The sequence below is a fragment of the Hemicordylus capensis genome, chromosome 1 (genome assembly GCF_027244095.1).
Source record: "Hemicordylus capensis ecotype Gifberg chromosome 1, rHemCap1.1.pri, whole genome shotgun sequence".
NCBI lineage: Eukaryota > Metazoa > Chordata > Lepidosauria > Squamata > Cordylidae > Hemicordylus > Hemicordylus capensis.
The window spans coordinates 115,382,730-115,409,891 of NC_069657.1; the positions used below are offsets into that span (position 1 = coordinate 115,382,730).

The window sequence follows — 27,162 nt, forward strand, 5'->3', positions numbered from 1 at the left end:
TTATTTATTTTATTTAACATATTTGTAGGGTCTATTTGTAGGGTCTTGCACAAAGCAAGTCTCTGGGCAGTTTACAACAAAACAATAAAAACAAGTAAAAGGGTTAAAACATTACAACAATTTAAAACTTAAAACACTGTTAAAACTATTAAAAATCATCAAACTTGTTTTAATGATATTATAACATGTGTTGCTCTCAGGAGCACTTGGAGTGGAATAGTAAGCAAGAAAGACAATAATGGAATACTACAACAGCATTAGCAGAATCTTAAGCAGTTTTAAAAAAAACAGTTTTTAAGTCACTGAAATACTGTACTATAAAAATCTGGTGAGACACACAGAAAATAAGTACAGGATAGGGATGTGCAAACAGGTTTGAATTCAAACCGGTTCGGTTTGAAGGTCCAAACTCAGTCCAAGCAGGGCATTAAATTGGCAATGCCGGTCCGAGTTTGAACCAAACATACCCTGGTTCTATCGACTGGTTCGAAGAGGCTCAAAGGCTTGATCCTCCATTTTAGGGCTGGTGTCCATTTTGAGACTGTTATGTCACTTGCTGTGATTTGCCAAGCTCCTGCTTCCCTGAATGGCCAGATGTGTCTGGCCCTCTGGTAGGCTTTGTAGTGGTGCCAGTCCCGGAAAACTGGCACCCTATTGGCCCTGGGGGAGGGACACAGGTGGGGGCTCTGAAAGGAGGGAGATTCAACTTCTACGTAAAGGCAGTCGCTGGGCTTGCAAAATCACTCCTTGCTGAGGTGAGAGAAAAAGCTGTGGCTGCTTTTCTGGTTCTGTCCGGTCTCTGCTGTGCTGGTGAGGTCTGTCCTGCCTGCCAGCCAGCTTGTTTGTTTGACTCCCCTCCCCCTCAACGCCCCTTCCTTTTTAAAGTAATTTTTTCCTGGCTGTGTGTGGCTGCCGTGTGCTTTCCCTTTTGGACTCCCCCCCGCCCACCACACCTGCAGTGTGTCTCCTCAGTTAACCACTGTCAAGGGGGCCACAGGCTCCTGGCCCATTTTTTAACCCCCCCCCCCAAAAAAAACCACCACCACCCTTCCTTTTTGCTGACTGACTGGCCACTTTTGTTTTTCTGGGCTGAGTTAACTGACTCTGTCCCCAGCCTCAGTCCCTTTCATTCTGTTTTGGATTTTTTAAAAAAATTGTTTTTATCTGGAGCGGGTGCTTCCCCCACCCTCAGCCCTACTGCCTGCGCCAGCAGCAGCCACTCCAGCTACCTCTGCCTGTCCCACAGGACTAGGCTCCCCACCCCGCCACTTCTCTCTTTCTCACCTTTTTCCAAGCAGTTTCCCAAATTTTCCCCTCAGTGTTTTATTTCATTTTACTCAGTGTTCCCCCCTGGCCTGTGTGTGTGCACTGCATCTGGGGCAGAAGACTTAAGGACAATGAATTGTAAATGATTGCTTTTTGGTGCCCCCTTTGTCCTTAGTTTCTATTAAATAGGGCCTCCTTGGCTGGGTTTGAGGGAGGTATTTTCTGTTCTGTTCTTTCTTTTTTTAACAGGTTGTCTCTTGTTTTTGCAGGTCCCCCTTAGTTGCCCCCCATTGTATTGTGTTGTTGTGGGTGCAGTAGGTGGGTAGGTAGGTTTGTTTAATTAAGGGGTTTTTTTATATAGGGTTTTTTAGATTCCACCGCCACCCCAATTATTTTTTAAAAAAATTCTAAATTTTTAAAAAGCCCCCGGGTATTGGGAAGATGTCTGAGTGCCATGTTGCAATCAAGGCCTGTAGCAGGATAGCAAGCAGAGGCGAGAGTGGTGTGCCAGCTGGTGTGGGAGGCCGGGATTTCAGCCTTGCTGTGTGCAGAGTTGCCTGGCACCAGCATGCATTTCACTGATCTCTGGGACAATGTGAGTGGAATGCATGCTGATTTCCTGGCCCTGACTGCTCACTGGTAGGGTCTGGATAGAGAAGGGACTGCCAGTGCTGCTTCTGGCTCTAGCGCATCCCACACCTCATTTCAGTTCAGGTGGGCCATCTTGCACATAGAGACCTTGGATGCCAAACACATCAAGGAGGAGGTGGCAGCTGTACTCAGCCGCTAAACTGTGGAGTGGATAGGTGGGTTGCCATACCTCAGCTGAGGCTTGATTGTAACAGACAATGGCTCCAATGTTACAGCAGAAGGAGAGTCAGTGATGGAGTGTGTGGACATCAGCTGCATGGCACATTCACTCCAATTGGCTGTGAGGGACTCCCTTGGCCTCAAGGAGCTGAAGGCATCCAGGGAACAGGGCTGTCCACTTCAGGGTGCTGTTGCTGCCATGGCTGTGCTTGTGGACAAGGTCTGCAAGATTGCAGCTCACTTCCACCAGAGTGAGAAGTCCAGGTGCTTGCTGTGTGACTGTCAGCATCAGCATGGCCTTCCTCACCATCTCATCCCCGCGGATGTAGATACCTGGTAGAACTCCACCTTCCTCTTGTTCCAGTGCCTGCTGGAGCAGGAGATGGCCCTAGACGACCTGGTGACAAACGAAGCCTTGGACATGTGCAACCTCAGAGTGGAAGCTCATGTCCGCGATGGTGTTGGCACTGGAGCCCTTCTTGTTCGCAATGAAAACTCTGTGAGCCAGGTCCTGCCTACAGCTATTCTCCTGGAAAAGCTGATGGGTAAACTCCAAACCTCACCGACGTGTGCTGGCTGGAAGGCTGAGGATCGGGGTTTTCGACAGGCTGGTTGGTGTGTTGGTTGACAATGAGGAGTATGTCCTGGCTTGTCTCTGCAACCCAACTATCAAGGGCAATGTTGTTTGCATGGATGACTTGCCCAGGTGGAGAGACCTCTTGGTCCAGAGAGTTAGAAAGGAGGAGGAGGATTGTAGGACCAGAGACCAGGAGGGTAGTGCTGGTGCACCTCCACCGAACATGCGCGACCCACACCCAGCAGCGACCCACACCCACCACCACCTTCCTCTTCCTAGTCTAGCAGTGTGGCATCCCTGGAAGCGGTGCCAACGCAGCAGGCAGTTCCTCCCACTAAATCAGCCCAGTGGTTTAAGCAGGTGTGCCTTGGTGCCTTGCCCAGTTTGCGGGAGGCTTGGCCTACCAGACTCTTGGGTGCTGTGAAATGTGTTGCGCAGTACCTGGAGGAGCCTGTGGAGGAAGACCCAGAGATGGACTGCATGCAGCTCTGGTCAACCCACCGCCAAGTCTGGCCAGATCTGGCAGTGGTTGCTGTGTGCCTCCTTTCCTGCCCTACAACCAGTGTCCAGAGCGAGCGGGTGTTTTCACATGCTGGCAATGTGGTAACACCCGCTTGGTTCCAGATGGACCCTGGTCTGGTCATTTGGAGGTCATTTCCAGCCTCCATTTTGTGGCTCATTTGTTTAAAAAACCACAAACTCCCCAAAATTGTGATATTTTGGGGAAATTTGGGGGACTTTGAGACGGGGGGGGAGGTGTCACTTGACTGAGGAAGTGATATTTTTGAAGTCTGACAACCTAACCCCCATGATCGCATTGTCTTCAATGCTTCATTATCCATGGTTTTGTTACCCACGGTAATCTGCAGGAACATAACCCACGCGAATAATGAAGTCCACCTGTATGTCATACATTAATGTATTCAAAGGACCATAGGATATTAGGTATAGCTTATTCTTTTAATTCATCTGCTCCTCTGGTGAACACTGAACAGTCTCACAAAAGACAAATATCTTGCAAAATCCTGTGCTTCTATAAGTACAAGACAGCAAATGATTTTATCTTAAGAAACTGTAACTTTCAGGAGAATCCACATGTAAGTACTTAGTAGGTATATCCAAGAATTGTTAAGAGCAGACTCACAGTACCTAAATTTGCTTACAATTCTACATCTTCTACATGACTGCAATATAATACTCTTTCTCTATCACTGCACTGTGGCCAAGAGCAATTACCATTTATGGAGGTGCATTATGGGGCCTGCAGTTTGGATTTTCAAAGAGCCAATGATCAATTCTGTTATAGATAAAATCCAGCATAACTGAAGCCAATCTTTGCCTCTTTATGGTGTGTGTGTGGGGGGATAATGCTAAATTTTCTAAAAGACAGTAACACTGTTGTACCAGAAAGCATCTATTGCATCACCTACCGTAGTTGATGTACGTTGGCAATTAAATCTCCTATACAAGGCTTAGAGTGGATTCTTTGCAACCCATGGAATATCTTTGGTACCAAGAGGGGCAGTTATTGGTCCTGTCCATTGGCCATGGTAAACCCTGCTAACTTGGCAAAGAGGCACTTTTAAACGTGGTGATTCTCTTCCTTTTGCAGGGGGAGAGCAACTGGCCCTGGGACAGGGATCCATCTTATCTTATCTTATTTATTATTTCTCTGTGTAAACCGCCCTGAGGCATTTTGGAAGGGTGGTATAGAAATCGAACAAACACATGTAAACACTGCCTGATTCTCCAATATGGAGAAAAGCACTCTGCAGAGCTTTTCCCTGCATTGAATGGAAGGGGGAAGTTGCACTTATATAGAAATCCATCTATGTAGCAGCTTGGATACTCAACCATTCACCCCCCTCAAAATTATTGATTTTAAACATTTGTTTTTCTTTCTTTTGTTACAGACTTCTTGATTTGCATTACTTACATTTACACATTAACCAAGGCAACCATGAATCTGAATTCAGCTGGTTTTGAATTAAATGAGCAGCTGCAGTAGAATTAATTGAGGTTCACTTTAGAAAACTTCTGGAAAATGCTTGGAATCAAATGAGACTTACCATGCCGTCCTGACAATGCCCTGTAGAAAAAGAAATAATGCAATTATATGTGCACACACTCTCAAAATAATTTAATATATTTATTTCAGTGCAGAAAGAAAACTGTATATATGGCCAGAGTAAACATGCACCTGGTCATATATATGGCTTTGTATTCATACCAACTGAGGAATACCCCCACAGGCTTTTCAATAACATAGCGTTATCTCTAGTGATTTCAATTAAACTGAGTGCTTCTACCAGATCACAAACTTCCATCTCAAAGTCCATTTAAGGGGTGGGTGTGGGAGCGGGGAGGGGAGAAAAAGTGATTATTCAAATTAATCTTTCTTTTTAAACTATAAATGTTTTGAGTAAAAAGCTGCTGTCCTTCTCTCTCAATCATTTTAGGTTGGAAACATCTTCAAAGCTAAAATTTATTAAAATCTGAACTTTGTGGGGGGAAACTGTAAATTATAGAAGCACCAGGTATATTTTTGTTAAGAAATTAAAGCTTTCTGATGGTGTTATCTGTTACAACAGCATTTTTTTACTTCTTCATGTTATCTCTTTCCCTGTTAATACTACCTTTTGTGAAGGCTGTTTCCAGTCTTTTAATAACTAAAATACAATTACTGACAAAAGCAGCCCTTTCTTGGAGCCCCCAGTAATGAAGTTTATATGCTGACAAATGGTTGAATGGCCAAGACACATCGGACAAAAGTGATGTTGACATACTCAGTGTTACCAGTTATTTCTTCTTGGATTTGTCGGGACTGTAGGATTCCTTCGCGTTTCTAGAAAAATGCATACACATATTTAGTACTAATATCACACACACACATATCACACATTAATGTCACACATTAGATTAGCACAAATATAAAAACATTTTTAAAAGCAGAATTATTATATTGTTTCCATTTTTGTAAGGTTTTGACCAGGCATCTTTCTAGTGCAATAAAATAGGCATTAAATGCCCACCTGCAACAGGAAAACATAAATGGAAGGAAGAGTATTGTCTTGTTACCTGTATTTGAAAATTATCACAGGAAAAAAAAACCCCTACTAAAATTGTTCCATATGCAATGAAATACACAGACCTATCTTAAAATAATAGGTGATGTTCTACTCAAAATGCACCTGACATAAAAAATAATTAGAGCTAAATAAATACAGTCTCAGGATCAAGAAGCATGCCTTATCTAATTTCTTCCCTCATTAAAAAATAAATAAAATCTCCCTTAATTTCAAAAGGACAGTCCTCCCATATTTCACCCTGATTCATAACACAAGGCATCAACATCAGGCTTTGGATCAGTCTCTAAATGAAGATTATTCCTTGCACAAATATGATAATGCAAATCAGCATTCTTAGAGAAAGGGATCCAGTTAAAGTGTAAGACAGAAAATGGAGGATTGGAGCAACGTGGGGAAATGAATTGAAGATTGATACCAGATAATCATAGTGACAAGATATTCAGTGGAGAAAGAAAAAGAAAGATTTATAGAAGTGAACCCATTTAAGGGAAATATAGACACAAATACTGAAGTTTGGTGGACGTTAATATAAGTAAGTGTGCTGTTGAGTTGGTGTCAACTCCTGGCGACCACAGAGCCCTGTGGGTTTTTTTGGTAGAATACAGGAGGGGTTTATCATGGCCACCACCTTAAGTGGTGCAGTGAGGAAATGCTTGACTAACAAGCAGAAGTTTGCTGGTTCGAATCCCCGCTGGTACTATATTGGCCAGCAGCAATATAGGAAGATGCTGAAAGGCATCATCTCATACTGATGTCTTTCCCCATAAGACTTCTAGTTCTAGTTGAAGGGCTCAGCACAGTGCTGACGGGCTGGTCTTCTTTCAGTCAGGAAGCTATCTCTCCCTGCTTCTCTGGGCAGATTTTCAAGAGTAAAAAAAGGACTGAGATTTTAAGATTTTTTTAAAAAGCATTATACAAAGTGCATCATAAAACAAACATGCTGGTAACAAAACAAGCTTGTCTAAACACGGGAACCCTCATCTTTGTAGAAGGGCAAGGAGAAAGTCGATCCATTGCCAGGAAAGAGTAGATTGTACATGTATTGGCATGAAGCCAGCCACAGCCAGTCCTGTAAGTACATATACACCCAAATTATTTATTTTTAGGGAAGAGAATGTGTGTTCATTTCCACCAAACCTGAATGGGTGGGTGGGGGGGAATCTGTGAAGATTATTCAGATGGAGTTGTTTAGCAAAGGAAATTGATGTTGAGTATTTGACTGTGCTTTATGTGCTCTCTAAGCCTGCCTTTCAGCTGAAGAAAAAGTCCAAGGTGGGAAATCAGGAGAGTACATGTACAGAAAACTGCGGTAGCTGATTTCCATACTTTGTTTACACTGTTCAAATATGGTAAACTATGCTATTCAATGATAGTTTAGTTTCATATTTGGTGATTATTAATCAAAAGAATCAAAACTTTCTCCACAGAAGAGTTGTCAGAATGAAGTGTGTATAATCAAATTCCAAGTGGATACATAACTGGGCTTTCTTCTTATTGATTCAAGTGATGCATTTGTTACTTGTGTTTCTGCTGTGACTCTTATTTTAAAATAGGTTTGTACTGGCAGTATCCCTGAAACTCAGGTTTGGATTTTTGGGAAGCACTTTGAGTTTTAGCAAAGAAGAGCAGGCAGGAAAGTACTAATTTGCAAGTGGTTCTCTGGATCCAAGCCAGGGTTATTTGGCTTGGAACTTGATGTAGAGTTCATAGACCTCCTTTTCCAGACAGCTAAAATTCTCTGAAGCTTGAAAGATAAATACTCAACTTCAGGACTACATCTGTCTAAAGTTCGCCCATAAATTCCTTCATTAGCAAATTATCTAATTAAAATATGTGTATGATACATGCTCCAGATAACATGACAGGGGTCTAAGGGCTTTCCTGTTCTGTATACCTGTGAAACATATTTTGAGGTATGAATAGTTCAAAGAAGCTTAAGAAATATGCCTCCAGCCTCAGAGGCACGATGGCTCTCAATCCCATTTGCAGGGGAGCAACAGCAGGAGAGAGGGCATGCACATACCTCTTGCCTGTGGGCTTCTATGGCATCTGGTGGGCCACTGTGTGAAACAGGACGCTGGACTGGATAGTCCTTTGGCCTGATCCAGCAGGGCTGTTCTTATGTTCTTAGCCCCAAATCTCATCGGCCACTTCCTTCTCTAATGGGGATGGGCAGTCATCTTTGATGCTGCTCCAAGCAGCAACATACACTGCTCATCTCTGTCTCCTCCCTAAAAAGTGATGTGCTGATGTGTTAGCCCCCAGTACATGTCTCCTTTAGTTTTCCTCTGGAGAGAAGTCAGACATAATTATTCTGTGGAGGGGGGACACATGATTGAGTTGAATTATCAAAAGGAAGGCTATGGGCTTCCGTCTCGGATATTTTGAATACCTAGCAGTTAGGGATGTGCACGAACCTGTTTGGAAGCCCTTTTATGGGCTTCCAAACAGGTTCGAACATGGGACTGGTTCGAAGTTTGACGCCGGTGGGGGTGCCACTTTAAGGGCGGGGGAGGTCTGACATGCACACGTGTGAGACGTACATGCACCCGGGACTTCCGGCTACCTCCGCCTGATGAGGGGGAAGGGGTGGCAGGGAGGTATGCTGCCGCCCCAAAGGTTTTTACTGGTAATGAGCACCAGTGGGGGGAAAGTGCCGGAAGGGGTAAGTGCACCCTCCTCCACTCTTAAAGCGGCACCCTTGCCGGCGTCAAACCTCCCAGTTGCGGTTCCATGTACATCCCTACTAGCAATGCCTCTGCTCAGCAATAAGGAAACGCTGGTTCTTTTGATTTTTCCTTACTGAAGAAATATCAGCCAGAAACAAATACATGTTACTTAAAAAAAAAAAAACCTTTTAAAGATATATCATTCATACCTGGACAACAACCACTTGAATGGATACATGATCTGGCAGTCTGATTGGAGCTCGAAAGTACTGTGATAATGCAACCAAAAGGTGCAGTATTGCAACTAGACTTTTAGCATGGACAGCTGAAACAGATTAAGAACTCAAGTAATGTAAGACATACTAAAACCAATATTTATTTTTCACATGCAGTGCCCCACTCCCCAGCTATGTGGGATATTTTATTCTCTGGCATCTGCCCACTAGAGATTGTTGAAAGGGCATTTTTCTTTAACTGTTGCTTTTTCCTGCCATAAATCAACTGGTGCTATGAAAACAGTTCAATCAACAATATTCCTCAGGTTAGATGTTGTTGCAAGCTTAGATTCCATTGGATTGATAGATAGAAAACTAAGCTTGATTCAAAAGGCAGATTTTATTATGCAGCGGTATTAAGTGCTATCTATGCACTCTCTGTGCCGTTCCTTTATCTACACTATTTCAGTGTAGATTTATGAACTATGAGAAGGATATTTTTGTATTCATAACATGCACTTAATTCATTTTTAAGTGTCACAATGTCTGCAGGAAGACGAATGAGCCCATTTAGCCTGTACCCTTGAGCAATAACTTACTAAACTGAGTGACTCAAACATTCCTCATGAACTTGTTAAGTGTTCTTGTTATTGCAGCTTACTCACAGCAGGTTTTGTATGCGCAGTTAATACTAACAAGGCTGCAAGCTATCAAAAGACTTACTGTAGGAAACATTTAATCCAATATCAAACCCATAGCATCAAAGGAAATAATTTACACCTATATTATAGAAGTAGCTTTCTTATCATTGTTTTCCTGTGTCTGAATCATCCTGAATTTACAGGCATTGTTGTTAAAAAGAAGATTATAATGTAGATAATTTATTGACAAGTTTTTCTCCCTATCTTTAATGTGTTATTACACAACCAAAGAAGCAAAACAACACAACTCATTGAGATATCCTCTTCACCTTTTATCCTTTATTTTTAGGCTGCCCACATGTTATTTCATAATAACAAACTCAACCCGCTGCAAACACTGGACCAATTTTTTTAAAAAATTAAGACATTCCTCTTCAGCAGTTACCTTCATTCACTTCAGCAGTTTGAGCAGAGGTTCTGCTACAAAACATACATATACTATATTTTCCAAACAACAAACTTTTTAGTCTTCAGAAGGGCCTGAAGGGCCTGAAAAAGTTACACAAGACTTCTTTGCATAAACACTGGCTGACATGATGCACAATGCAACACTGGCATTACCCATTACCCGGCGCTGCTGCAGACAAAACTCAGCCCAGCAGTGTTATGCAAGAGTGCAGTTGCACAACTACTTAAAACAGAGTAAACACTTGTGCAATGGAACTTATACTGGAAACAATGCAAGTTCCATTGCGCAAGTGTACGCAAGCTGTTTGGGTAAGTGCACAACTTCACTTTTGAGCAACACTTCCAGCAGGAGCACCAGCTGATTGGAAATACCGGCACTGCATTGCCCATCATGTTGGCCACTGGTTCTAGTCAACAAAGTACTCTGCATACAGAGGTTGTAATCCAGCATGCTTCATTATATTAATTTTTTTGAATACATTTTTATTTATTATTATATTTATATCCCATTTTTCTTTCCACCATGGAACACAAGATTTCACGACTGAAGACAGATGGGATGTAAAAAGGATTCCAAGTAGTCTCCCATCTGGTCACTAAACAGACACAGATCTGCTTAGGTTCAGAAAGGTTACTCCATTATATGCTTTCAGGCTATGTGGACCCACAATATTCTATAAAAGTGTGTGATGTAGCTGGTAGTGTTGGACTTAGACCAGGAAAGCGTAGTGGATTAAATAAGCCAAGAAGGAGGTCCTGGACCACTCACAATCTCTAAAGCTAACGGAGTTTATAGGATAGTTCCACTGATAAAATGAGATATCTCCATGGTCAGCACGCTGAGCTTCTTGGAGAAAGGAGAGGAAACAAATGTGATAACTACAGGGTTGGCTCCAGGTTTTGAAGCATATTTAACAAGATGCTTTATGGTGGCCTGGAAAGCATTTTGCTGAACTCTAGTTTCCTTCTTCTCTCACTTCACACCCATGATCACACAAAGGGAGAAGGTGCTCAGCAGCTGATTACAAACCTCCTTGCTGCCAATCACTCATGCCTTTCCCAATAAAAGAGAGATGATGAGTGAGCCCCAGCTGCCTGCCCCATCACCGAGTGGGTGAGGATGCAAGCAGTGATAGTGGCAAGAAGCAACAGCCAGCCAGAAGGAAGGAGGGTAGGCAGCTGCTGCTACCAAAGTTCATGTGAGCAAGGAACAGTAACCAATGCCTTCCCTCTCTCCCTCTGGGCAGTGGATGGAGAAGAGGAGGAGGCGCCAGCACAGGCAGTAGTGCAACCCTACAGATGAGGCATCAGAGGGGGCCCAATCCCACTGCCATCTAGAGAGGGGAGACCAGATAGTGACACTGCTGTTCACCTGCTCAGCAGCAATGGGCCAGGGATCTCTGGTGGAGCTTCCTGGCATGCTGTGTTCTCGGCAGATGTCCAAGGCTGTTGACACCAGATAATTTATGACTTTATTATTCTGCACAAACCTTTTTGAGTATCTTTATAAACCAGGATCTCAAACTTGGGTCCTCAGGTGTTATTGGACTTCAACTCCCATAATCCCCAGCCTCAGTGGCCTTTGGTTGGAGATTATGGGAGTTGAAGTCCAATAACACCTGAGGACCCAAGTTTGATAATCACTGTTATAAACCCTTGGAAAATATCTTCTTATATTTATAGTTTTTACAAGTCACAGAATGAGGCAACAAAAACAGAAGAAAGAAAAATGTCTCTCTGGTTTAAGGGGAATAAACAATGCCTGGATATACAAAGAAATAAAAAAATAATGTTTTAATTGGAAGGGACCTTGGAGCCACTGTATAGTATTATGCATGCATAAGGAATACGATCAGTCCCTTAAAAATCCATCATAATATTATGTGGACAATAATAGTGGTAACTGCTTCATTATCACATAGATACAATTCTATACTTTTGCACGTATTCAATGGGCTGTACCCCTTTTTTACTTGTTAAGAATACATTTTGTCTCTTGTAAAAATTATAGTAGATCTTTCAAACTGCAGTAAGGAAAATATAGCTTTTTAAGATCATCAGTAAGCACACATGGCACTATAAAATGCATAACTCACAATCAACATTCCACTTGATGCTCCTTGGGGGAAGCTTAAGGGTTTCATTGATCTTTTCAAGTACTGTCTGTAGCTTCTGTTTCTGAGCTATTTCAGACTGTGTGACTTCAGCAACGTTGAGTTTCTCACTCTCAAGCTTCTCTGAAGTGATAATGGAAGAAAAAGCATCAAGTCTACACCTCATCTCCACATTTCAAGTGCAATGTGAAGACATTCTGTTCCACATACCACAATGGATTTTCTGGAGAGAACTAGTCAGAAGTTTCAAAATTAACTACTGGTAATTTCTCAGCCTGTCTTGCCAGGGACATTTTGCCTTCTGTTAAAGATTTGTACAGGGATGTCAACTCATTTTCCATTTATCTATCCTAAATAATTGTGTCAAGTGTAATGAAACACAAAATATTGTCTTGTGGGGACTGAATGCAGCACCATCCATATGTTTCCAATGGTGCTTCCAGAACTCTGATCTTAAATCTGGATGTTTTCAACGAAAATGTACTACACTACAGAATGGCAGCTTGAAAAATAAGACCACAACATACATACACAGAAATAAGATAGACCCTGAAAAAAATTATTTCTAGTGGGATAATCAAAACTAAGGGTCTTCAAGAACATTATGGAATTGATTGAATGAATGAATGAACGACCATATATCCTGAATAACAGGGATGACTTGGAGTTTTAATGGACTGTAATACCCTTGTAATCTGTCTCTAGATTTAAAACAACAACAACAAACAAATAATAGTGAATAGTGAAATTTAATGAATATCATCTTAGATTCTATGTTAAAAGCTGAGGAATTATAAACATTACACCATGAGCATAATCTTCAAGTCTGTTAGAAATTGTTTTTTCTATTTAGGAGTACTACGAAAGAATAGTACCACCTAATGGTACTATTAGGCCACCTAATGGTGCAGTGGGGAAATGATTTGATTAGCAAGCCAGAGGTTGCTGGTTCAAATCCCCACTGGTATGTTTCCCAGACTATGGGAAACATCTATATTGGGCAGCAACGATATAGAAAGATGTTTAAAGGTGTCATCTGATACTGCACAGGAGATGGCAATGATAACCCCTCCTGTATTCTACCAAAGACAACCACAGGGCTCTGTGGTTGCAGGAGTCGACACTGACTCGATGGCACACTTAACTTTATGAAATAATTAATGCCTATGTACCTCCTAATCCCCGCTGCTTTGTTTCCCAGACTATGGGAAACCACATGGCTCTGACTATGGGAAACACCTATATCTAGAGGCGTATCTAGGGAAAATAGTGCTTAGGGCAAGCACTGAAATTGCGCCCCCTGTCCAAACATCTGACACCCATCTTTTAGATAACTTTACTATAATATCAGCTGAAAAATACAAGTCAAACTCGTTAATCTTTTAGTATTTCAAAAACTATTTAGCAGTGGACGTAGACAGACCAAAAAACGCTGGAAAACTACAAATTTCAGTATGCTGGAGCTCATGAAATACCCAAATATTATGTGGAGGTGTACTTGGAAAACTAAAACAGAAGTGCCTATCTAATTCTCTACTATGCATTGTAGCATCACTATTACATAAGTTTTAAAAATAAATCGGAATTTGGCTTTTCCCAGATACTCTGGAAATAATTAAAGGATATGCAGAGTAAACTGTGTCTCTGCTTGGAATATATTCTAGTATTTCAGAAAGACAGTTAAAATGAGAGAAAGAGAGCAAGAAACTTCCAGTGGGCCTTAATACTAAGGATTTCACAACGATTCAAAGACAGACTCACCATTAATAGGCATATTATTAAGACATCAAATTTAACTCACTTATCACAAGAAGCAAAGTAAGAACAAATGAATACAATTCTAGCACATAAGCTTCAGCTCAGTATTCACAAGCCCTGACTCTCTGTAAATAGTGCCAAACTGAATATGTGCACAATGACTTATATTATATTAATTTTTTAAAAAAATACCTGTCGCCTCTTCTGGGGGCTTCCTAAAGGCCATGGGGGGGCCCTGCAAAGGTTCCCCCTCCCCCTGTTGGCCTCTAGGGCCTCACAGGGACCATTTGAGCATGTGCGATGGCCATTTTTTAAATTTTTTTTTTTTTTAAAATGGCCACTGAAAACAAAACGGCTGCCGCACATGCTCAAATGGCCTCTGTGAGGCCTGGCATGGCCTAGGGCCTCACAGATACCATTTGAGCATGTGCAGTGGCCATTTTGTTTTCAGCAGCCATTAAAAAAAAATTAGAAAAATGGCGCCCCCCCTTCAAGTGGCGCCCAGGGCCCCACCCTAGATACGCCCCTGCCTATATCGGGCAGCAGCGATATAGGAAGATGCTGAAAGGGAGGATACTATGTGGAAGGAGGCAATGGTAAAGCCCTCTTGTATTCTACCAAAGAAAACCACATGGCTCTGTGGTCACCAGGAGTCAACACTGACTTTAAGGCACAACTTTACCTTTTTTTAATCTGCTCTGGGAGCCTTTTAGCTCATGAACTGCCTATTAAATACTTGTAATACATTTCATTACTTTTTACCAAAGAGTTTCTGCAGCACTTGTCCATCATACAGATCCTCAGCCAGGTCTTTCACAATGATGCGTTCTCCTACCAACACATCATTAATCCAGTCAATCAAAACCTGTGCAAGAGACATAGGTTTAGCAATCCTGTAGATATACAGCCACACACACATGTGCTATTGGGAAAAATACAAACCCAGAAAATAGTTCAACGGTGCAATGAATTGAAAACTATTAATGTAAAGTCAGAATAAGAAGAAATTGGAGCATATATACTGACTATAGCATAATATTAACATATTATAATAGAGCAAATTAATTTGACATTCCTTCTTTAAACCAGAGATACAATACAATTACTACTACTACTACGAATATATTTATATACCACTCTTCAACCAAAGTTCTCCAAGCGGTTTACATAGAAAAAACAAACACATAAATAAGGTACCCTGACCTCAAAGGGCTCACAATCAAAAAAGAAACATATGGTAAACACCAGTGACAACCACTAGAGGGATGCTGTGCTGGGGTTGGATAGGGCCAGTTGCTCTCCCCGTGCTAAATATAAGAGAATCATCACTTTAGCAGGTGTCTCTTTGCTCAGTTAGCAGGGGCAATTACTCTCTAGTAGAGGTTTGCTTACTTAATAAATTATCAATAGCCATTGTTTTAAGATGGATTTCAATTACTTACAGATAAATATACAAGTTACCTGCAGGGATAAAAACAATGGCCGCTATCCATAGCACAATTAAATGCATTTAGCCTTCACTAAATTTAATAGGATTTAAGCACAATGAATTGTGAGCTGGATTGATGACTTAATTGTTCTGATACCGAACAGAGGTGTTTTACATAATGTCTGCCACAGGAGTCTTCAATAAAGACTACTGTAATTCTTGAGGAAGACTCGTACATCTATAAATGCATTGTTAAGAATGCATCTGAAAGCTCTGCAGTAGGCATGATGGAAAAATCTCTTTTCCCTTTTGTACAAAGTGGCCCTTAGAGGCAATCTAAATCTTCTTAGTAGTGAGTGCTTCTGGGTGCTAGAACTGAACCAACTCTTAATCAAACTATTGATAGAATATTAATTGCATGGAATTAGGCAGAAAAACAACAATTTTGTGATTTCAGCAAAGGATTTTGCTCAATTTTTTTTCTACTTCAGATTTCCTAGGAATAGATTCAGCCAAAATACTAAGAACCCATTTGTATAATTATTTTTATCAAGATTTACAAACTTTCCTCCTGCTAACACTAATAATGTGCACAGGCAAATTACTACCACTAGCATGCCTATGATGAGATTATCTGGGGCATAGCAATCATGCCTAAAATCTCCTTAAGGCCTAAGCCAAACTTAATTCATGTCATTGTCTTCTTTTGCATTCTTTTCATGTGCATATTCACATTACATACAGGTGAAACTCGGAAAATTAGAATATCGTGCAAAAGTCCATTAATTTCAGTAATGCAAATTAAAAGGTGAAACTGATATAGGAGACAGACGCATTACATGCAAAGCGAGATAAGTCAAGCCTTAATTTGTTATAATTGTGATGATCATGTCGTACAGCTCATGAAAACCCCAAATCCACAATCCCAGAAAATTAGAATATTACATGGAACCAAGAAGACAAGGATTGTAGAATAGAACAATTTCGGACCTCTGAAAAGTATAAGCATGCATATGTATTCAGTACTTGGTTTGGGCCCCTTTTGCAGCAATTACTGCCTCAATGCGGCGTGGCATGGATGCTATCAGCCTGTGGCACTGATGAGGTGTTATGGAAGACCAGGATGCTTCATTAGCGGCCTTCAGCTCTTCTGCATTGTTTGGTCTCATGTCTCTCATCCTTCTCTTGGCAATGCCCCATAGATTCTCTATGGGGTCAGGACAGGCGAGTTTGCTGGCCAATCAAGCACAGTACACTGTATACTTTTCAGAGGTCCTGTATACTTTTCAGAGGTCACACACGGACACATGGAATGCTGGAAGATCTCATAAGCCTACTGGAAAGTAAGCTAATAAAGGAATAAAATAATTAAGATCTGAAAAATGCAAATTTGTTTGCTCTCTAGGTGTAAGTGGCATATTTGTTTTTTGCTGTAAATCTGAATAGCTCAATTGTTTGGATTTTGTTTGTGGTGTGTTTTTTCAACTATGTAATCTGCCTTTTGGGGTCAAAAGGTAGGATATAAATATTTTAAATAAATACATAATCAAACCAATTGGGAAGCAAGATAGATGGGTAGTAGGGCAGAGATAGTTCAACACTAAAACTGTTATTCTTAAACCACCTTCTGTTTAAGAAGCCAATAACAAATTGGCCAATTGTGCCAAAAGAAAAATGATACATTTTTGTGGTAAAAAAAAATAGGTCTGCTGGCCTTATGCTGCCCATAAAGATAAAAACTGAAGCAGTAGCAGGAATCAAAACTGATCTTAATGTGATTTGTTTTTCTTAGAGAAGAGTTTGTTGAAAGTGCACACAGTAATTACCTTCATCAGCTCCTGTAGTTTTGGGTCACTTCTTGAATTGGGGTCAATCATTGTTCGGACTTCATTTTCCTCTTTTGCAAAAATATTTTAGGAAAAACATTAGATATATATTACAAAGGAAATGTACTTATGTTTTGTTTACAAATACATTTAGGTTAAGGCAAGTGATTATTTCATTTCAAATGATTACCTAGCATAGTGTCTTCAGGATCTAATTCAAAAGGAATTGGGCTAAGTGGTAAGTTAATGGCATTTATTCCTTCTTCTTGCAGTTCAGACACTGAGAGAAAAGAGAAAACAATTTAGTGAAAAGGTATGTTACTTTTTCTTGGCATTACTTTTTATTTTTATTTGCAATATTCACATAACATCATAGAACAGTATCAAATAATAACATAGTACATTTAACAATCAAACATATTTTCTAAATATCACAAGAAAATCCAAAATCAGATCTAGAACTATTAATATAATAAATATAATCTGCCCAAATACGGTGGAACTGTGATTCTACTCTTACAGCCTGCATTAATCTAATCTTATCAGTGATCTTTTCTAAGAGAGCAATTGACCACACCTTATTATATCCCTGCTAAATTGTTAATTGATCCAAATATTTCCATTGCTGAACAATTAGTGTTTTCGCTGCCAAAATTAAAGAAGTTACAAGTTCCTTATTTTTAACTTGGCATTATTTCCTACAAATATATGTAATAACCCAAGTTCTGGATAACCACATTTTGTCTCATTATAATTCTTATTTCTCCAAATATTTTTTGCCAAAAACATACCACCTTTTCACAAGACCACCACATGTGATAAAATGTTCCCTTTTGCTTACATCCCCTCCAACACTGAGGAAAATAATTATGAGAAATAAATGCTAATTTTATCGGTGGAGTTAAATGCCACCAGTGTAAAATCTTCCATTGTAGCTCTTGTATGGAAGCTGACAGGAAACCCTCAGACTTCCATAATGATTGCCATTTACTCTATTCTATAGGACTTCCCAAATATCCTTCAAAGCTCTTGGTGGGTCCCCTAATTCTAATTGTAGCAGCAGTAGTATATATATATATTGGAAACTATCCCTTTTGGCTGATCCTGATAAGACAGAATTAATTTTTCAAAATGTGTAAGTGATCGAGTTACAGAATGTACTATTTCTTTACTACTCAAAATGGATTTAATTTGTAACCCAAATAACCATGGTAATTGATAACCTATCTGATCCTTATGTCTTTTCTTCCATATCTGGAACATGGCTTTAGTAAACAAACGGTTAATCCTGGCTATCTTTGGGGGGGAAATTGAACAAAAAAGAACGTGTATTTTAAAAAGTCTACCTCTTGTACATTCTCTATTTGGACCCAGTGTTTAGTTGAGTCTTCTAGTATAAATGAAATCATATGTCCAAGGTGTGCAGCTTGATAATGTAGTCTTAAATTTGGAATTCCCCATCCCCCCTTCTTCTGTGGTCTATATACAATCTTCCTATTAATCCACAGTTTCTTAGAGCTAAAACAAAAAAATTCAATTTTCCTGTGCCATAGTGATAATATTCTATCAGGAATTTCTACTGGGAGAGATTGAAGCAAAAAATTAAATCTTGAAAGAACCGTCATTTTTACAGCTGCAATCCATTCTAATATAATAATATGTCCCCCACCCCCAACATTTCATCTCTTTGCTTAATTTTTTCCAGACTGGGATAAAATTATTATTAAATAATTTATTGAAGTTTTTAGTAACATTTATACCTAGGTATCAAAAAGAATGACAGACCACCAGTATTTCCAAAATATTAGATACCTCTTTCTGAACTATAGGGGGAGTATGAAAAAACAGCAATTGAGATTTTTGAAAATTAACTGTTAATCCTGATACCTCCGCGAAATCTTGTAACTCCTCCTTAACATATTTAACTGAACATCCAGAATTTGCAAGAGTTAGGATCATATCATCCGCAAACATCAGGGCAGTTCTCTTCCAGGATCTTGGAATGAGTCTAAAATAACCATGATTCCTAAGGCTGGTAAAGACGTGCAAGAGGTAACCTCATATAGACCCACTTCATTACTTAATGTAAACTATAAACTTTATACCAAATGATTGGCAAATTGTCTTAAGTCAATGATAAATAAAATAATTCATTTAGACCAGTCTGACTTTATTCCAAGAAGGAATATATCTAGTTCTATTAGGAAATTGTTAGACATATATTTTTGCAAAATTAACACACTTTTGTTAAAAATATGTTCATTAGATATATTTAAAGCTTTTGATTGTTTGGAGGGATCTTTTTTAAAACAAGTATTACAGAAATTTAAATTCGGCCCCCAGTTTTCCAATATAATTTATCAGATTTATGGTTTAACAAAAGCTCGGATAAGAATTAATAATTATGATTTAGAATTGATTATGATTTCTAGAGGTACTAAACAAGGCTTTCCTTTATCTCCTTTGTTGTTTAATTTGGCTATGGAGGCATTGGCTATTGCATTGTGTACCAATAATCAAATTTGTGAGATAAAAATAGAGGCTAAGAATTATTATTTATTAAATTGGCATTACTATTTTAATGCCTTTCAGTGGGCATTAAGGACATGAACTCAAAGCATTAATTCCACATTTTTTCCACATGTATCTTTGCTGCAAAATAATGTAACAACTACAAAAAAACATGATGACCAAATCCAGATTTCAACTCTATGTATAACTCATAATAAACAATTCTGGAACTCCTGGTAGCCAAGCACTGATCAGTGTTCCCTCTAATAGGGATTCCCAGATGTTGTTGACTACAACTCCCAGAATTCCCAGCATCAATGGCTTTTGCTTGGGGATTCTGGGAGTTGTAGTTCACAACATCTGGGAATCCCTGTTAGAGGGAACACTGCGTTGAGCCCTCATTTGTATCCTTTCAAAGATTCTTTGCTGTTCTGTTGTACTCATCATTGACAAAAACCCCAGATCATTTTTGTCAGCTGTACTATCCCAGTCTGAGATCTGTGCAAACTTGGAAAACTGAAAACTCCTGTTTGGATGTCTATTTTGCACCCTTGAAACAACACTCCATGTGGTCAAAAAAGACTGTGCCAACTTGGATGAAAAATACTTCCACATCCATTTTGTCTACCACAAATGGAACAATGCAATGCATCACAGAAACACTACAGTTACACTACTAACATTAAAAAACAATGAAGCACTTTGCTACAATGATAGTGAACATTTATTATCTAATAAAAGAAAGGTAATGTTATAGCCAATGCAATACTTTTGAAAATAAATGCAAAATTGTCATGGATTACAAAACTGTAGCACTAAGTGCTTCTAAGGATAAAAGTATGCTGACAACAATTCATAGCTTGAACACTGAAAAAGTGGGGTGAGCAGATCCATGCCAAATCTGGCATAGGACAAGTTACATGCTCAGTTAACAAGAGCCAGTTTAGCGTGATAGTAGCCAAGTAGCTTTGGTTTTGCCCCTCACCAACAAGTCCATTTGGCTTTAATGCCTTGGCATTAAAATGCTCTGGCATAAAACTTTACCACAGATTGCTGTAGTGAAATATTTACGAACTAGTTGACTTGGTGCAGAAAATCTGCACCCCAAGTTCTCCCTGTATCCCCCCTTCAGCCCTATTTCATTCTCCCCCCCACCCCAGTTTGTCCCCCCACAATTTGTTTTCCCTTGGCAGCCAGGCTTCTCCTCCCCGCCCGCCGCTTCTCCTTCTCGCCCAGCTGGCCTGGCCTCTAGTTCGCCATCACCACAGTCTTCTTCCCTGCCCATCCCCGCTGCCGTTTCCCCATCAGCCTTCACCCACTGTTCCCCCCCTGCTTTGCCCCGCCCACCACCGTTGCTGCCATTTTCTTGCCAGTTGGATGACTGCCCTCTTCCTCCCACCTGCTGGCTGGCCAGCCAGCCAGTCTCTTCCCCCCACCCACACCGCCACTCGCTGGCATTTTGTTTCTCCGCTGCCACCATTTCACCCCTTCTCGGCCGTTCCGTCGCTATCCTGAACTCTTGTGAGAGCTGCCACACATGGGATTAGCGACGGGTACGCTTAGGAGAAACATATATTAAAAAGATAGATGTGTATGTCCATTAAAGAAATTCATAACAAAAAATTTGATATACAAATATGTTTTTAAACTAAAAATGGCATAAAGGACATACAGTAAATAGAGCCTAATATCTCTTATCTTCATTATGTTATCCCATTCAAGACACAACACAGTTTCTGTAGATTCTTGTAAGATATATGCTGCTTTTCCATAATGTTACAGTTGGATAGTCTATTGACCATATTTGACCATCAGATATTATTAGACTGTTTCTATTTTAAAATAAAACAAATTTCTCCCCTACTTCTATAATTAGAAGTAATTGTATATACAATTACTTTTAATTAATCATTTATAAAGGATGAAACTAACCTGAAGGATGCAGAATGGGGAAAATCAAATATATGTTGGAACAGCTACTTTTAGCTGGATAGAGCTCTTAATGAGTAAATCCAGGAATACAAGTTCAAAAAAATTACACGAAATCTAAACAAGAAGCGAGCTACATTCTCTCCTTTAATAATGCAGATATACAATGTTACTAAAAATTGATGAGTCTATCTGAAAGCATAAACTGCTTCCCACAAGGTTTAAATTACCTTAATTCCATTAGTATATGCAGACTGGTGCTCCACACAACATTTATTAGACTTTTTCATTTGTTTTTATAAGTGTTTATAGTTCCCTAGATTAACGGTTTTCATACTTTCTAACTTGAAGGTTCCCTGTCACTTCATTCCACACTTGAGATCAGAAAACCAAATAATGAGGATGGGTTGCTACTATGGCTCCATGCCTGTCCTCCTCAGCAGCTGCAATTGTGTTTTAAAAAACAACAGAACAGCAGTTTCTTGTTTCCTCTGGTAGCAGCTGATCTTCCCTGACTAGGAAAAGACAGTTGCTGCTGTGGAGGAAACCAGATATATTCCCTTAATTAGGTAAATAAGATTTGTACTGTATTGTTTATTGCATTGGCTGCAACACATAACATCTACTTACAACAGTCCTGCACCAACACAACTCCATGAATTTCTGTTTACACTAACATAAGATGGACCTTCTTAATGAGTTGCAGGCAGCTGTTAGAAGTATAAACTGAAGCAGATAATAGAGGGGAACAAATGGGATTCAAGATTGTTTTGCTGAGGGTTTTTTGCAATCCCAAAGCAACAAGATGACTTAATTCTACTTGCTGGTCCAGGCCAAGCCCAAGTCGTGTCTGAGGCAGCAGTTAAGCCACCACCCTTCACCCTGAATTTCCCCTCAAGTTTTGCTGACCTTTTCTTTTTCTCAGAGCACTTCACACACTGAGGAGCACCTTGGAGGAAGAGTGGGATTGTAAATGTAAATGTAAAAAACAAAAACAAAAATCCAGACCCTGACTTTCTCCCTGTCAGCCCCTTCTTAACTAGTGTGAGGGCACAGCAACTGCCATTGCCACCTGTGGCGCTCTTTGGTCTAGACTTGCAGGTGGAGGCCTAGTCCCCTGCAGGCCTGGGGGCCCTCCAAGCTGTCCACTAATTTAAGTGGCAGGATTGTCTATGCAAAATGTGGTAGCTCTCTGCAAGTCTGTGGAAAGTATTTTACTCAGAATCTCTTCTGAAAATACTTTTCTAAAAAAGTTTCCAGCTTTCCCTGAGCATGTTCTGGTGTAAATGAAATAGTGCGCTGCAGCTTATCTAGTAGCAGTGGCAGGAGTGGGCCCCCCCAAAAGGTCTTTAGGTCCAGGCTCCAAAATTACCGAGGTATACCTCTGATTGCCACTCATGTTTCCCTCACCAGCTTCCACTCCTCACCTGCAGGGGACCACACTTCATGTTGCTCTATTCCTCACCCTCTGCAAACAAGGGAAAACAGGAGAGTAGAAGCTGATACTTTGGTGAAAGAGACAAAGAGAAGCTTGAACAGTGGCAGTGGTCTGGTGAGGCAGCAGATGACATGGAAGCATCTTGGGGCACCTCCACTGCCTCTAATCTGCCACATGAGGCCCCTCACTGGGGCTCATGAAAAGGCCAGGCCTGCCTGATTACTGGTCTCAATACTTCCCAGTGCCTCATTCAAAACTTCATACTTAAAGTACTGGTGGCTCTGTATGCATTAACCTTCTATCATCTGAACAAGTAGAATGTGCTCTTATAACTATACATCCTCACCAATAGGGAATATTCCAAAATTAAATATTATTTTTGAAACAATATTTTTTGTTTTGAAAAATTAGGTTGGCAGAGGATAATTGTGTTATAGGATCTGATGATGGACATCATTATTTTTGTTACTATTTGAAGAGCTAAGTGAAAAATTAAATGTACTAATTAAGATGAAATATATGCAAATGTTATCATTTGCTGAATCAAAAAATTCAGTCTTCAGAGGTATAAACAATGCCTGAAATACTGAAGTACTGGAGTCAATCTATAGTTTCAGTCTAGACTAACCCTGTGCCAATGTGCCAGGGTTTTCCATTGCACTTTCCAACTTTTATTGCGGGGGGGGGGCAATTTTCAGTTATCTCCCCTTTCCTATGCAGCTGCGTGTGCCTACCAAAATAATGTCCCTGAGAGTCCCCCCAACCAGGATATATAGGCAGCTGCAGAGGGAAGTAGGGGGAATCAGCCCCACCCCCACTTGTGTGATGGAAAATCCTAGTGATGTTAGCACAGGGTGAGACTAGATGCAGACCACTATCCATAACAAACTAGGAAACAATTTTATAGATTAAATATGAAATTTGAACAAAACAATCTACATTTTGGAACTATCCTATTGCAATGGCATTTTCAGCACTCATACAGTGTGCACAGGTACAGTTATTCAGAAGTTATGTTGAACACAGATAAAACAGTACACTTTCTATTTATATCCTGCATTGCCTGTACACAGATTCACTTGAAAATGAGTGCAGCTAGAGTCATTTACACAAAACATGTATGAGTGTACGGACATCTGAATGCAGGTACAATACAATGTTTGTACAGGGCTGAGTGTTTTCTGCAGTGCAGGTATTGCCAAATGAGAAGCAGATGGAGTTGAATCATGGACTTTTCATATCCAAAAGGAAAAACTGGAAATCTAATTCTTCCAGGTGCACAGGCATAGATTACCGTACTGCCGGTTTTAGCCTCACAACAAGAAGAAAAAGTGTATTTGTAAGAATGGCACCAGAGCTTTTGAATAAAATATTTATGGAATATTTCTCATTAGGATTACTGGTTCCTCCTCCAAAAGAATGGCATTCTTTAAATTTCTGTGTGGCAATTCTGTTTTACATAAATAAAATGATAGCATTAAAGTGATTTACAGGGCAATCTTATGCACAAACTCAAATAAGTTTACTGTAGCAGATTAAAGCCTTTGTCACAGAGCAAGCTCACGTGAGGGAAAGAAATGCTGAATCATCCCTGCTGAGCTGCCTGGCTAGGCTTCTCCTAAAACTATTCTGTATTATCGGTAGGTTCAAAATGCTGCCACCACCACCCCTTTTGTCTACAGGAACTCTCTGGCCTTGGGGTGGGATAACGCGGGGGGGAAACCTCTCTTAATTTGACTCTTGGACAAGTACAAAAATCTTCCAAGCCTGCACATGGTGAGAAAATTGATAGCTGCTGAACATTTTTTGATGTGAGGAAAAATCATTTTTTGATGTGAGGAAAAAAGAGAAATCCCCCTTCAGCTCCCTTTTTCTGAGTTAAAAAACAACTTGGAGAGGCTTTTAAAAAGAAAAGAACGAAACCCCCACAGTTTTATTCAATTACTACAGACTGCTTCCTTCTGAGGCTTTCTCAGCTTTTAAATTCAGTTAAGTATACTTGGTAGGATCACAAAAATAGGATGTCTTAATGCATGCTTAAATGTTTATAGAGACTTTTGCAATGCCCTAGGTAGGGTAGGCATAGGCTAGTGTTTCTTATTTTAATTATATTACAGGTAAACTACGATAGAACAGTATCTAGAATATTCAGCTTGCACACACCAAAGAAATATAACATCTCTAATGCAAAGTCTGACTAAACAAACTTTCCCCTAGACAAAACTTCCCTTTTTCTTGAACTCACCAACTCATGATGAGACAGACGTTAAGCCTCCTGTAATCCTGTTTTCCCAGGCTTTACAGTTATCCTCCTGCAGCCAACCTCCATGGCCACATGTCCTCCTGTGCACCTCCAGCCTAGCTTCTTCTCACAAAGAACTCCCTTCTTTCGGGCAACAGCTCTCTAGGTCCCACCCACCTGGTATGTTGATTGGCTGAGCCCTGAAGCTCACCAGCCTGACAGTCAAGACAGGGCTCACTTCTGGTTAACTCTTTAGGGGTATGGGAGGCTGATCACTACATTTATATAGTTATTTCTGCCTTTCTAACTGGCAATGGGGCTTAATCATGGGATTTCAGGTTTAATTGGGTACTTTTTGATTTGAGAAAACGCAACAGTACAGAAAGCAAAATAAAAATCACAGATTGGTTCTAAAGTACACTTGTGCAAGTGTAAAGCACTTCTGCTCACACACTGGGGAGCTGTTGTTGATTCATTTTCAGCAACAAACTTCCATGCTGCTTTGCCCACCATTCCAGAGGGTCTTGTAAGCCCAAGCATTTCAGGGACCAAAAGCGGCCTGCATGAGAAGGGCAGCAGGAAAGCCCACAGTATGCTCAGAGCACTGTACATGTATCTTTGGAACCAAGCTCTTGTATTTCTATAAGGTTGATAATAAAGTCTTTTTTTTTTAAAAAAAAGGATGGAAAACTAGGGGGGGGGAATTAAAAAGAGATATAGAGAGAAAACTTGAGAACATGGCATTAGCATAGGTTTAATCTATTTGTTACACATTTGGCCACAGAATGAAATCTAGTTATCAACCTTTCATTTCTCTTGATTCTTTTTTTTTTTTTTAGGAGGCTGAAAAGAAAATTCTGGGGCAAATCTCTGTAAGATTTGAGAATTCTCAAGGATTGTATAATAAACAGTGAATCAAAGTAAGCAGGAAAGGAAAAAAGTATTACACATTCACTTATAGTGTAAATCCACATATGCACCCACTGTTTTGCTTTGCTTCTTATAAATAAATTTGGCAAGATAGCTAATCTAAGTGCATGGTTTTGGCAACACAACAGTAGTATCACATGCACCTCAGATAAAGCTCCGTTTTGAGCAAAGTAATGAAAAGATAGTACAAACAGTTAAATGTGTGATTAGAAATTAAATATTGACTTCACAAATCCCCATAAACATATATTTGCAACCACACAGATGGCTTTTTATGAGGCGATCATTGGAAACAGAATCTTCAGAACATAAACCTTACATTGTGAAGTGATAACTATCTATTCATTCTCAAAAGACATAATAAATGAAACCAAAACAAAAAACCGACATGAACACAGATATGTTTACAATTGAAATTTGTTTTTCAGGAAACCATCTGTAGCAGAGAACCATCTCCAGTCCATTAACTGCTGACTCCAAGCCAATCACTTGTAAAAGTGAATGTGCATACAACATGCATCACTCTGATTGCCATGCATTAGTACACATTCTTCAGAAAGGACCCTTTTTTTTTTTTGCCTTCCCCACTTCTCTGCTAAATAAAACATGATCACAAAAAGGAGGAAGGGGAAAACAAATCACAATCTAATTATCTTGTGTATATTGCGAATTAAAGGCTTAGTACCTTGAACTTTTCTCAACTGTCTTAAAGTGGAGCTGTATGCATCTGGCTAATCCATTAACTTTTCCCATCTTTCATTCAACTAGAGCCAATAAATATTACAAGTCATTGGTCAAATACGACAATGACCAAATGATATACACTGCACAATTATTCCTGTGGTAAAATTTCAGAGACAAATTGAATTATTCAGCTCTTACCACAGCTTCATTAAGTCTTCAGCTGCACTATACTGTATCTACAATTTACTCCAAAAGGAGGACAAATGTATCCACTTTACAAGGAAAGAGGTGGTGCATAGTAACAACCTTATACTCTTTCCCTGCTGTGTGAACGCTGTATTCTACACAGTGCACAAATGTCCATTATTGTGTGGAAGTGGAGGCCAAACAGGCACATAATATATTTAAAGCAGGAACAAAGGCATTCCAATTCCTTTAGTTTTATTCAATAAAAAGCATTAAAGAGATTACCCTCTCCCCCAAGGATTATTATCTAATTATGAGGTCATAATATGGATTACATGATTGAAAGAAATCAGGTCATTATTATTAGGAACAGTGATTTC

The 27,162-nt window shown here is 39.9% G+C and overlaps 1 protein-coding gene and 1 long non-coding RNA gene across 5 annotated transcripts in view; one reads left to right on the forward strand and one right to left on the reverse strand.

Annotated features, from left to right (window-relative positions):
* PARVA (parvin alpha) overlaps nucleotides 1-27,162 on the reverse strand; it is a 133,887-nt gene that overhangs the window by 43,181 nt on the left and 63,544 nt on the right. For 3 of the 4 annotated variants that reach the window (XR_008312122.1, XM_053277267.1, XM_053277281.1), the window contains exons 2-8: nucleotides 17,053-17,142; nucleotides 16,863-16,933; nucleotides 14,370-14,472; nucleotides 11,832-11,972; nucleotides 8,621-8,736; nucleotides 5,440-5,498; nucleotides 4,723-4,742 (exon numbers count right to left, since the gene is read on the reverse strand). Coding sequence is in view for 3 of the 4 variants with exons in the window: in XM_053277267.1 (XP_053133242.1) it covers nucleotides 4,723-4,742; nucleotides 5,440-5,498; nucleotides 8,621-8,736; nucleotides 11,832-11,972; nucleotides 14,370-14,472; nucleotides 16,863-16,933; nucleotides 17,053-17,142 (600 nt within the window). In the remaining variant the exon portion in view is untranslated. Of the gene's footprint in view, nucleotides 1-4,722; nucleotides 4,743-5,439; nucleotides 5,499-8,620; nucleotides 8,737-11,831; nucleotides 11,973-14,369; nucleotides 14,473-16,862; nucleotides 16,934-17,052; nucleotides 17,143-18,749; nucleotides 18,784-27,162 lie in introns of those variants that run through there. The other variant, XM_053277290.1, reaches the window with a different exon arrangement.
* LOC128336951 (uncharacterized) lies at nucleotides 575-26,603 on the forward strand. The gene is made up of 4 exons (XR_008312126.1): nucleotides 575-755; nucleotides 17,135-17,175; nucleotides 25,822-25,902; nucleotides 26,341-26,603. It is a non-coding gene; the product is annotated as an uncharacterized LOC128336951 (long non-coding RNA).